The sequence below is a fragment of the Lampris incognitus genome, chromosome 20, assembly GCF_029633865.1.
Source record: "Lampris incognitus isolate fLamInc1 chromosome 20, fLamInc1.hap2, whole genome shotgun sequence".
In the NCBI taxonomy this organism is placed as follows: domain Eukaryota; kingdom Metazoa; phylum Chordata; class Actinopteri; order Lampriformes; family Lampridae; genus Lampris; species Lampris incognitus.
In genome coordinates, this window is record NC_079230.1 from 25,273,939 (window position 1) to 25,286,626 (window position 12,688).

Here is a 12,688-nt window from a genome sequence, read left to right on the forward strand (position 1 = left end):
AACAGTCTTAATAGTAATGTATGGAAAGAGTCTTAATAGTAATGTACTATAACAATCTTAATAGTAATGTACTGTAAGAGTGTTAATAGTAATATACTGTAAGAGTCTTAATAGTAATGTACTGTAAGACTCTCAGTAGTAATGTACTTTAAGAGTCTTAATAGTAATGTACTGTAACAATCTTAATAGTAATGTACTGTAAGAGTCTTAATAGTAATGTACTGTAAGAGTCTTAATAGTAATATACTGTAAGACTCTTAAACAGTAATGTACTGTAAGAGTCTTAATAGTAATATACTGTAAGAGTCTTAATAGTAATGTACTGTAAGACTCTCGGTAGTAATGTACTGTAAGACTCTCAGTAGTAATGTACTGTAAGAGTCTTAAATAGTAATGTACTGTAAGAGTCTTAATCGTAATGTACTGTAAGAGTCCTAATATTAATGTACTGTAAGAGTGTTTAATAGTAATGTACTGTAAGAGTCTTAAATCGTAATGTACTGTAAGAGTCTTAATAGTAATGTACTGTAGAACTCTTAATAGTAATGTACTGTAAGAGTCTTAATAGTAATGTACTGTAAGAGTCTTAAATAGTAATGTACTGTAAGAGTCTTAATAGTAATGTACTGTAAGAGTCCTAATATCAATGTACTGTAAGAGTGTTTAATAGTAATGTACTGTAAGAGTCTTAAATCGTAATATACTGTAAGAGTCTTAATAGTAATGTACTGTAGGACTCTTAATAGTAATCTACTGTAAGAGTCTTAATAGTAATGTACTTTAAGAGTCTTAAATATTAATGTACTGTAAGAGTCTTAAATAGTAATGTACTGTAAGAGTCTTAATAGTAATGTACTGTAAGAGTCCTAATATTAATGTACTGTAAGAGTGTTTAATAGTAATGTACTGAAGAGTCTTAAATCGTAATGTACTGTAAGAGTCTTAATAGTAATGTACTGTAGGACTCTTAATAGTAATGTACTGTAAGAGTCTTAATAGTAATGTACTGTAAGAGTCTTAAATATTAATGTACTGTAAGAGTCTTAATAGTAATGTACTGTAAGAGTCCTAATATTAATGTACTGTAAGAGTGTTTAATAGTAATGTACTGTAAGAGTCTTAAATCGTAATGTACTGTAAGAGTCTTAATAGTAATGTACTGTAGGACTCTTAATAGTAATTTACTGTAAGAGTCTTAATAGTAATGTACTGTAAGAGTCTTAAATAGTAATGTACTGTAAGAGTCCTAATATTAATGTACTGTAAGAGTGTGTAATAGTAATGTACTGTAAGAGTCTTAATAGTAATGTACTGTAAGAGTCTTGAATAGTAATGTACTGTAAGACTCTCAGTAGTAATGTACTGTAAGAGTCTTAATAGTAATGTACTGTAAGAGTCTTAATAGTAATGTACTGTAAGACTCTCAGTAGTAATGTACTGTAAGAGTCTTAATAGTAATGTACTGTAAGAGTCTTAATAGTAATGCACTGTAAGAGTCTTAAATAGTAATGTACTGTAAGACTCTTAATAGTAATGTACTGTAAGAATCTTAATAGTAATGTACTGTAAGAGGGGGAAGAAAAATGCGGCACTTACCCTTTTTTAAAACCACTTTTCTTAACAAAGTTATGGCATTGTGATGTAAAAAGGACAGTAACACATCCGTCAACAAAATGTGTGTGATAGAGGAGGGACGTGTCGGTCTGACTCCATTAGCGCCCATAGCTCGTCCAGGCTAAGCATATTACTGCATTATTCATACGTCTCTGCACCTCGGTCTTACCACTGTGTGTCTCCCGCTTGCAGATTTTCCCAAACTGGAGCAATGGCCAGAAAACAGCTCCCCATCTGACGCCCTCCCCTTCATGGATGGCTTCCTCTACGTCTCCTCCGGTCCCGCCAAGACCACGACGGAGCGCCGTGGAAAAGATGGTGAGTGTGAATACGTTTGTGTAAATCAATCAGTCAGTCTGTTTTCCAGCCATGTAAACTGCCAGGAGGTCCGTCGGTGGTGTACTCCGGTTAAGCCCTGATCGATCACTCATTGTCAATCAGCCAATTGTCAAACCGCCAAAAGCCAGATAGTCAAGTCGAGATTGATGAATCTGTCTTTCAGACGCTCTCTGTTTTGGACCTCCTCAAATAGTTTTAGAAGTGAATTCTCAGATGAGCTGAGCGCCACAGGGCCGGGCAATACTTCAACATTATTGTCTTTCGCCGATATTGATATCTGGATGAAATTCAGATATCGTGTTATGGTGACAGCCAGATTTTGTTGTCTAAATTAATGGAAATCTATTACGTAAAATGTCTTAACAAAATAAGGTCTGGAATATCTGAAAACAAGTTTTGGCTTGATATTATACTTTACATTACCAAACAGTTCGATGTGATGGACCTCATGTTGATTTCTTAAAACATTATTATTATTATTATTATTATTAATTTGGCATATGTAAGCAGATAAATGTGTCAACACCGCGTCAAATTCCCCGTGGTTTTCCTGAGAATGTTTCCCATGTTGCCCAGTACTGCAGCACTGGATGCACAGCCGAAGCAGTGAGTAAATCAAGGCTGGAGATAAAACAGGCCAAAAGATGGCGCTCTGAGCATAAACTCCCCGTGCTACAGCCTCCGCAATGGGCCGGGTGTCCCCTCCCTCGTCTTTCCGAGGCCGTTTTAAAACAGGTCTCCTTATTCCAACTCGACGTGTCTCACGCTGTGGGACGGCGCCCCTCCTCTAAACTGTCGGAGTGTTTCCGGGGCCCTCGGGTAATTAGGAGAAGGAGCCAGCTCTGAATGCTCCCTCCGGGGACGGGGGGAGGGGGGGTGAATGGAAAGGGTGGACGATTGGTGATTTGGTGGGTTGTTGGAGGAGTTACAGTATGGACTGCGTGTGTGTGTGTGTGTGTGTGTGTGTGTGTGTGCGCGCGCGTGTCTTTGAGGCTGCTGGTCCAAGCTCTGACACTTACAGAGCATCAGAGCTCGGACCAGCCGCCTCAAAGACAGTTTTTACCCCCAGGCAGTCAGAATAATGAACAGAAGGCGCCTTACATAACTTTCATTGATTTATTATTTTGTGGGATTTATTTATTTATTTATTTATTTATTTTGTTATTATTTCCTTATATATAGTTGAATGGGCTGAGAGAGCCAGGGCATATGTATTTCACTGCATTTGAAGGCACACGGTACTTTTTATATCTATATGACAATAAAGTGAACTTGATCACACACACACACACACACACACACACACACACACACACACACACACACACACACCCTGGTGGTTGTGTGTGCTGGCTAATGAACAGGGCTGAGCTTTGGAAAATGGCCCCTTAAAGCAGGAGTGGGGGAGTAATGCGAAGCTTCGCACCAGTGCAGCATCTTGAAATTGAGAGTACCTTTGTTAAGGTGGAATTCATCACGTGTGGGCTCTGATGCAACCTCATCTTACAGACAAAACACTCATGTCAGATTTATTCTCAGTTCCCACAACACGTTAACTAACAACATGACGTTCCACATCCACTGGTCAGGAATGATTTGTGGCATGCCAGCGATGGCGTGTCGACATATTTAAAATGATTCATACCATCAGATTACAGGTGACTAAGTTTAGGTAGAAGGGTAGAAATGGTTGTGTTAGGTGTCAGAGATAGTAACTTTAGAGTGGCTTTTGTGTTGGTTAAGGTCAGTCAGGGTGACGGTCTGGGTAACTAATTGCTAATTATAGTCGTCCACATATGCTGCCTGTCAACTGGGGCATGTCTTTCAAGTTCCCTTGGTGTATTTCTTTTGGATTTCCCCCCCTTTTTTTTCGCCCCAATTGTACCCGGCCAGTTACCCCGCTCTTCTGAGCCGTCCTGGTCGCTTCTCCACCCCCTCTGCCGATCCGGGGAGGGCAGTGGACTACCGCATGCCTCCTCTGATACAATACATTTGGAGTGGCCAGCCGCTTCTTTTCACCTGACGGTGAGGAATTTCACCAGGGGGATGTAGAGCGTGGGAGGATCCCGCTATTCTCTCCAGTTCTCCCCCGCGCCCCTGAACACACGCCCCGACCGACCAGAGGAGGCGCTAACGCAGCGACCAGGACACATACCTTCCCAAAAAACAAAACAAAACAAAAAAATATCGGCATCGGCTATCGGACATATTGTTATTTTAAAAATCGGTATCGATATCGGCCCAGAATTGTACAGTCATTGCATCTCTTATCACAGACGTTTATGGTCAGTTTGTGGTGTCGCCATGCTGCATATAGTTGTGTTGTTATGTTTTTCTCCCTTAGTGTAATGTAGGCAGCGAGTCTTGTCCCTTCTTTGCATCGACCGTTCTGCCGAGGGCTATTTCAGCTGCAGCCGTTCACTTTGTACCATTTGAAATCCCAGACCTTCCCCAAGTCCACAGACATGTGCACGTAACATTTCCGACAATAAATACCGCGTTATTCCATCTATAATAGACGGCCTTACAAGCCTGACATTTGTGCATTAAGGGCGCTTTAGCTGGAGCTGCTGCCGTTAAAAATGTAGGATGCGTCGGAGATGACTTGAAACCCCGCAACTTTTGCAGTCATGGCAGAGTACTGCCTGGGCTCTATTAGTGCACGGGTACGGAGGTATTTTTGACTATACTCCTGGATGCCTTTGGCTCCCAGGCTAATGGTTTGATGGTCTATAGATAAACCCCAAGCTCTTAATAATTCATAAGCCGCGTTCGGGGGCTTAATGAAAGCTTTGTGGCGTGCGGTCTTAAATACAGACTTCTCTCCATCAGGAAACAATACCAGAAAGACTTTGCTGTCTGTCACTGGTGGCGGCTAAATCCAGAACCAGCCTTAAATTAATGTGGTAATGTGTAATATGGAGGTGGCTAGGGATCGCTGTGCAGATACACCGCGGTAGACAGAAATACTCTTTCTATTCAATCTCATGTGTAATCGAAATGAACATTTTTAAACGGGGTATTTTCACCCCCCCCCCAACAAAAACCTCCAACCCCAGCAGGAAATACATTTCTTCAAGAAATAAAATAACCTTAAGGGGGGGAAAAAACAACACCAAATAAATAGGTAAATGTGCAAAACAGAAAAGCAGAGTGAAATACCAAACTGCTTAGTATTGTGCTGCCATGGTTTCCCCCAGTTGTTATGCCTCCATGCCGACGATAGCCGTGGCCGGAGACATTATGTTTTTAGGTGGTCCGTCCCGTTCTTGTGGACGCAATGTCTCGGGAACGTCTTCAGATTTGTAGGGCTGTGCATGAATACTCGACTATGCGGATATCGGTTCATTGGGTAGGTATTCAGTTTTCAATTTTGGGTTTCTGCTATTGGGTTTTGTTTTTATTTATTTATTTTTGCTAAACGTAGGCTAAAAAAACGAACTGCAAAATACATTTTGTCAGCACATTCTTGTAATATATTTATACTTTTTAATTGCACTGTTAAAATGTGGACGTATATACCGTCTCGGTTTGGGCGCCTGACATCCCTCTCACTCACAGCAGTGACGTCACGTTTCAGTTCGCCTCGTCTTGGTGCGTGCTCGGTAATCCAGGTAAGAATATCACAGAAAGCTGAATCAGTCCATCTGGACACAACTTTTACTGAGAGAGAAACGCTTCATCACACATCTAAGTGACCTCTTCAGTCGCAACTGACTGCAGGTATCCCCACCCTCATAAACAATACAGTGGCATAATGACCGAAACCAACCAATCAGCCGGTTACATATGCAAATTGCCGTGAACATTAACTAGAGTTTCAATGGCCATGTGTATTATTAGGACTGGTCAATAGTTGCATCAAAGCATTGTAAGATGGTGACAGATGGACTCTTAGGCTGAACTGATTCAACTTCCTGTGATTCAGTTCACGTTGACCGTTAAAGGGAAGACAAAATGCCAAAAGTCCTCAGCTCTGCCGCTGTTATTATAACTGCGCTACCTTGTTCTATTTATTGCAGTTCATTCATTTATTTTTCCTTAATTACTGTGTTGGTAAATGTTCAAAATAATAATTGTATTTCTGAGTGATTTGTGGGGGTTTTTTGTCAGAAAAATGGCAGGAGTATTACACTGTTAAGCCTACTGTTAAATTTATTTTATTCCCAATTTTTAATTTCCTAATTTCTAAAATAATTTAACATTTTGTTAAAAGTATTGTTGTTATAATAGAAATAAGTATGTTGTGTCTCTCTGACCCTTGTTGGGTTCAGATTGTAAAATGTTATAGACTTGGCTTATAGTCGATACAATGTGGAACGGGAGTTGGCCTTGCCCACTGCTCCTAGTATATAGGAAGGGTTAAATACGGAGGACAGATTTCATTTCAACATATGCAAGTACTGAAAAATGACAATAAAGAAATAAAAATTAAATATAAATTTTATGAATTTATGAATATATAATTTATGAATATAAATCTCAGATTATAAATTTGTCAGAGCTAGCATGCTGTTTCTGCACTTCTGTTTCGCAGCGCTTTCTCAGACATTGTCTCGGATTCGGAGCCTATTATAACGAGCATTTATGTAGATCTATAATTTAACCATGATGAGGAAAATTGTCACAAGCTGTTATGTCACAAAAAGTACATAGATAGGACCTCATTCAACCAAATCCCTCAGGATTACAAACATGCATAAAACACACTAAAACTTTTGGAAAATCTTTTTACTAACAAATAGCAATAAAAAAACAATACTTATAACAGAATCCTTAAAAATTAATGCCTTTGATTAAACCGAGAGACACGTGTAGCAGCGCTGTGCCGTTCATATCAGCCGAGAACGGAGAAATGTCTGGCTGACTTCTTACCGAGACATGTTCAGAGCTACAGAGCCGGGTTGAAGATGTGTGCTAAGCATCAATGTTTCAGAATTTGTAGCTTCTTTGCAGCAACATCCATATCTGAAGCATTGTCTGTTGTCATGGCTACAACTTTATGTTCTATCAGAATCAGCTTTACTGGCCAAGCATGTGAACACGTACAAGGAATTTGACTCTGTTTCCTGTTTGTCTCAATGAACTTACACGCTAATAGACACACTGCAGAACAAGAACGACAGAGCTGAGGCAAGAGGAAAGGCAATGAATAACGAGCTGGACAACAATGAACAGAATAGTTTTCCAAGTATACACTTGACTAAGGAGGTTTGCTCACCACTGTAGCTGAGAAATCGATCTTGCGATGAATGGGTGACGAGCTGGATGAGATGTTGGATGAGCTAAATCACTTTGCTTATAGAACAGCAACCCAAGAAGAGAGGGCTTGATCTTGTCCCTTGTCCTCCTCTCCGCCACTGCCTCCACGCTGTCCTGTTCTAACCTGATCACCTAGCTGGCCTTCCTTAACAGTTTGTTGAGACTGCTGACCTCCAAGCCACCACCTTGGCACATCACAGCCAAAAACAGAGCAGTGGCCTTTACAGACTGATAGAAGATCTGCAGGAGCCTGTTGGACACATTGAAGGGTCTGGGTCTCCTCAGGAATAACAGTCCGTTCTGTCCCTTTCTGAAGAGATCTTAAGTGTTGTGAGTCCAGTCCAGTTTTTTATTGATGTGGACCCCAAGGTACCTGTATGAGTCCACCCTCTTCACTTCCTCTCCCTGGATGACAACGGGGATAGGGGGCACCCTGTACCTCTGGTTGTCCACCACAAGCTCATTGGTTGTGCTGATATTGAGCTCCAGGTGATTGTTGTTGCACCATGGGATGAAGCTCTCTATCAGTCCTCTGTACTGCTCTGTAGAAATAGTCTCTTAGTGACGACAGGATGTTTCTCACTGGAAATTATGCTCTGCAGTCGTACATCTCAATATAGTGATAACTTCCATTTTGCTGAAAAATACACTTAATACCTTTTATGAAATTACTTCAAAGTCTTCTCTACAAATATGAGTCTGGACAGACAATTGTAAATTGCAACTTGACTGGTAGGTGGAGGCATACAACCGGAGGTAAACTGATTATTTTCTATGTTGTATATTTAAGGAAAAAAATCCTTATCTGTTGTTACATCTTTACTGACAATTTGATTGACAACCAGCATCCCAAAGAATGCACATAAAACAATGAAAGGACTCAGAAAAAATAAAAATGTTAAAGAAAATCCATACAAATAATGATAAAAGAAAACCAAGACTGCAATCTCTCTCCACAATATTAACATCTGTGTGTTAGCCCATCCATACTTAATGGCCATTATTCAGTAGCATGCTTAATATAGCTCACAAAATCGTCTCAGACCTGAAATTACTTGCTTTTAAAGTCATGCGGCTTAGCAATGAAAACTTTACCCGTTTTGCATATTAAGGACTACCTTGACATTTCCAGTTTTGGACAAATAATCCATGTGGAAATGTGCAAAAGCTGTTTTTTTTTTCTAGCTTGGATGAGACAGCCCTATCTGCTAATAGAGTTTAAGTTATCCAGGTTCAGGCGTTCCCATCCACTCCTCTGTCCTTTTGATCCCCTCTTTTCAGAAAGGAAAGGACACTTCATTCAGCACTCTAGAAGATGGCCTCTTCATCTTTGTATTTCCATCACCCATTGTTTTGCAGCAGGCCCATTCCACAGTCTTAACAGGTGTAAAATGGTGGATAAATGGTTTTGGAGTGTGTTAAAATGACCTTCTGCATCCTTTGAGAGCCATCACATCTCTGAGACTATCTTTGTCCAAGCCTCCGAATTTCTATCAAAATTTAAATCCCTATGGCATTTTAATCTCAGGCTTTCACAATTTCCATTCTGTTATCATGTCATGAAAAGATGTAAGTGAAGAGTGGCAATTTGGCCATCTTGAAATCGAGTTTGGTGCAGCAATGAACGTTGTACCAGACCGTTGTGGTGAAGAGGGAGCTGAGCCAGAAGGCAAATCTCTCAATTTACCAGTCAATCTTCGTTCCAACCCTCACCTATGGTCATGAGCTTTGGGTAGTGACCGAAAGGGTGAGATCGTGGATACAAGCGGCTGAAATGAGTTTCCTCCATAGGGTGTCTGGGCTCAGCCTTAGAGATAGGGTGAGGAGCTTGCACATCCGGAGGGAGCTCAGAGCCAGTTGAGGTGGTTCGGGCATCTGATCAGGATGCTTCCTGGGTGCCTTCCTTTGGAGGTTTACCGGGCACGGCCAACTGGGAGGAGACCCGGGGGTCGACCCACAACTCGCAGGAGGGACTACATGTCCAGCAAGGTAGTTCTTTTGTACTTGCTTTTTGGCCCTTGTGAAACCTGTTAGATTAATTCCATTTTCTTTCTTTATTAATTTATTTATTTTTTGGTGGCGATAATAGTTCAGTACCAAAGTTCCTGTTGGAAAAAAATTTGATTGTTAATATGCTTTTGAGGGCGGCACAGTGGCGCAGTGGTTAGCACGGTGCTGTGTTCGAGACCCAGGCTAGTCCAACCTTGGGGGTTGTCCCGGGTGGTCCTCTGTGTGGAGTTTGCATGTTCTTCCTTTGTCTGTGTGGGTTTCCTCCGGGTGCTCTGGTTTCCTCCCACAGTCCAAAGACATGTAGGTCAGGTGAGTCGGCCATACTAAAATTGTCCCTAGGTGTGAATGTGTGTGTGTGTGTGTGTGTGTGTGTGTGTGTGTGTGTGTGTGTACATCTGCGTTTTGTACTTTGAAATAAACTGACAATGGGCGGCATATTTAAGATATAATGAGTGGCGACAGTGGAATGGCACTCCTAACTTTTGACTTTTTTTGCCTGTTGTTCATCATCTTCCACTTACGGCGTAGGAAGATGGCGGTGCGAACTTAAGTTTGCAGCGGCCTCACCCAGTACCGTCCATGCAGTGGGTTTGTCCATGTCTGCGTCTAAGTTTGTGTCTTCATTTGATGGCTGGGAGAGCTGGCGCTGGATCGGCTGGGAGAGCGTGGTCCGCTGCATCCTGTGGGCCCAGGGACCACGGCCCTGCCCGGAGCTGCGCCCAAAGAGGAAACACTGAGGGCGGTCTGACAGGAAGCGGGGCAGGCTAAGCTAACTGCTAGCCCATGCAGACCTGATAACACCGAGGGCGGTCTGACAGCAGCCTCGCCTGGCGTTGACTTTGTTTTCGGTGTCGTCGTGTGGAGTGCGGCGAGTTCTGTTGATGGTGTCTGGCTGGGGGAGCTGGCGTTGGATCAGCTGGGGGAGTTTGTTCTGCCGTGTCCAGTGGGCCCAGGGACCACAGCCTTACCTGGAGCTGCGGCCAAGGAGGAAACACCAAGGGCGGTCTAACAGGACACGGAGGCGGGGCAGGCTAAGCTAACCACTAGCCCACGCAGACGGGCAGTTAGACAGTCATCCTGGAGTTCGCTCTCTCGGACAGTGATAGAAAAAAAATGTGTTCTTGCAGTTTGGATGTGTGTTATTGTCTTTGTGTTGCACTGCTGTGGGCTGAGGGAAACAATGTTTCATTTCATGTGCGCAGGTGCATGAAATGAAACAACAGATAAATGTTGCTGATTCCTGATCAGAGCATCTCGACTCCTCCTGCAACATCCACTTAGAAATCACTCTGTGTGTGTGTGTGTGTGTGTGTGTGTGTGTGTGCGTGTGTGTGTGAATGTGTGAATGCATGCATGCATGCGTGCATGTGTGCGGGAGAGTGTTAGCAGTGCAGCTGAGGGCACAAATGCTCGAACCCAACTAGCTTTGTTTAAATATTGTACTTTGACAGCACACTGATTTGTAAGCGTGGCACACTCACAGACGCCGAGCGGAGCGTTCATTAAATGCCACCAGCCTGTTTTCACCATGAACCGAATCTTCTGTATCACGAGGGCAAACCAGTCAAATAATGTTATTTGTTCGTTTGTAAAATGCGCACCGTGAAGGTTTCCTAATCATGACTGATCATAATGATGTTGTGTAAGTTGTGTGTTTTTCCTGCAAGAATTTGGCCGGACCTATTCGTCTTACTTAGAGTGTCTTCTGGAGTGTCGGCGTGTATTTCGCTATCCGTCTCTTCATCTAATTGAACCAGTGTCTGTGTTGCCGGGTGCAGAATTACGGTGGATATTGTTGTGTCGAGTTTTTTTTTCTTCCTTCTTTATCTCGCGGCCTATCTGTCTGTACCTCCCTGTAATGAAGTGGGCTGTAATTCTGCTACAGACAGATCGTTCAGATCCCTTCAATTTCTCGATTTCCATTTTCGGCCCTCCTGACAGGCTGTCCGGCAGATGTCTTCATTGCAGACATTTTTGTGTGAAGGCGAGATAGGTGGAAGACGGGCGGAGGGAGAGGCGAGTTGGATGGCGGAGTGGAGGGGTTCACAGCCTGCTGTTTAAATGCGGGGCCGAGCCGGGCGGCGGCGCGACGTTGGCTGAATGTCGAGGAGGACGAAAGGGGAATTTTGCAGAAGTGTAATGAAGAGTAAATATGCAAACAGGCAGCGAGGCACGATGGGAGTCCCAACTTTTAGCAGTTTTATCAACGCTGTGCTTCTGTAGCTTGGCCCGCTGAGTCAATGCACAGTAAGATGGCGTAATTGGGGCATTGATGACTTGATTAGCCTAATCAATGTGGTCATTGTGTACACTTGGAGCGTGCCGCGCATTTCAGAAATTGCAGAAAGGAGCCGGAGTTTGAGAGAAAGATGTGATGGGAGATGCAAAGAGGAAGCGGGGGGGGGGGGATCACACATTGCAGATAATGCAGGGCCTCGTTCTTCTGGAAAACGCCGTTGTCGGCAGCTTTCTCGGTGCACAAAGTAGTCCAATGGAGCTGGTGGAGGCCTGCATTTTTGGATGCCTGCCGTCAGCCTTCCCTCTATTGGCTGGTGGTGTCCTGCTGCGAGCTGCTTGGCTGGGGCGCCCTGTGTGTGTGTGTGTGTGTGTGTGTGTGTGTGTGTGTGTGTGTGTGTGTGTGTGTGTGTGTGTGTGTGTGTGCGTGTCAGCGGATGCAGCTGTGCGATAGTAAATCGAGCACTTTTGTCTCCTTGCACGATGCTGCTGCTGGTGTGGAGGGAAGTGGGATGCAGCGTGCCAAAGGCGGTGCCAAACCACGAACAAACAGCGGGACAAGCGCTCGGGGCGCTGCTGCTGATGTTGTGTCACCGTGTCTGATGAGGCCTGGTTTTTTTTTTTTGGGGGCGGGGTTGATTTCTTTTTCCCCGCTTTTTTCTCCACAATTGTACTTGGCCAATTACACCACTCTTCCGAGCCGTCCCGGTCGCTGCTCCACCCCCTCTGCCGGTCTGGGGAGGGCTGCAGACTACCACATGCCTCCTCCGATACATGTGGAGTCGCCAGCCGATTATTTTCACCTGACAGTGAGGAGTTTCACCAGGGGGACTTAGCACGTCGTGTTACCTCCGGCTTGTTCGGGCGTCCCTACAGACACAATTGGCTATGTCTGCAGGTGGGAAGCCGGATGTGGGTATGCGTCCTGGTTGCTGCACTATCGCCTCCTCTGGTCGGTCAGGGCACCTGTTCGGGGAGGAGGGGGAACTGGGGGGAATAGCATGATCCTCCCATGTGCTACGTCCCCCTGGTGAAACTCCTCACTGTCAGGTGAAAAGAAGCGGCTGGCGACTCCACATGTATTGGAGGAGGCATGTGGTAGTCTGCAGCCCTCCCCGGATCAACAGAGGGGGGTGGAGCAGTGACCGGGGCGGCTCGGAAAATACAATTGGGTAGAAAAAGAGGGGGGGGGGTGAATCTAAAAAAAAAAAAGGAAAAAAATTGTATC

At 43.8% G+C, this 12,688-nt stretch overlaps 1 protein-coding gene across 1 annotated transcript in view; it reads left to right on the top strand.

Annotated features, from left to right (window-relative positions):
• arap2 (ArfGAP with RhoGAP domain, ankyrin repeat and PH domain 2) overlaps positions 1 to 12,688 on the top strand; it is a 195,775-nt gene that overhangs the window by 117,224 nt on the left and 65,863 nt on the right. The window contains exon 14 of the mRNA XM_056300208.1: positions 1,807 to 1,932. Coding sequence (XP_056156183.1) covers positions 1,807 to 1,932 — 126 coding nt within the window. The remainder of the gene's footprint in view (positions 1 to 1,806; positions 1,933 to 12,688) is intronic.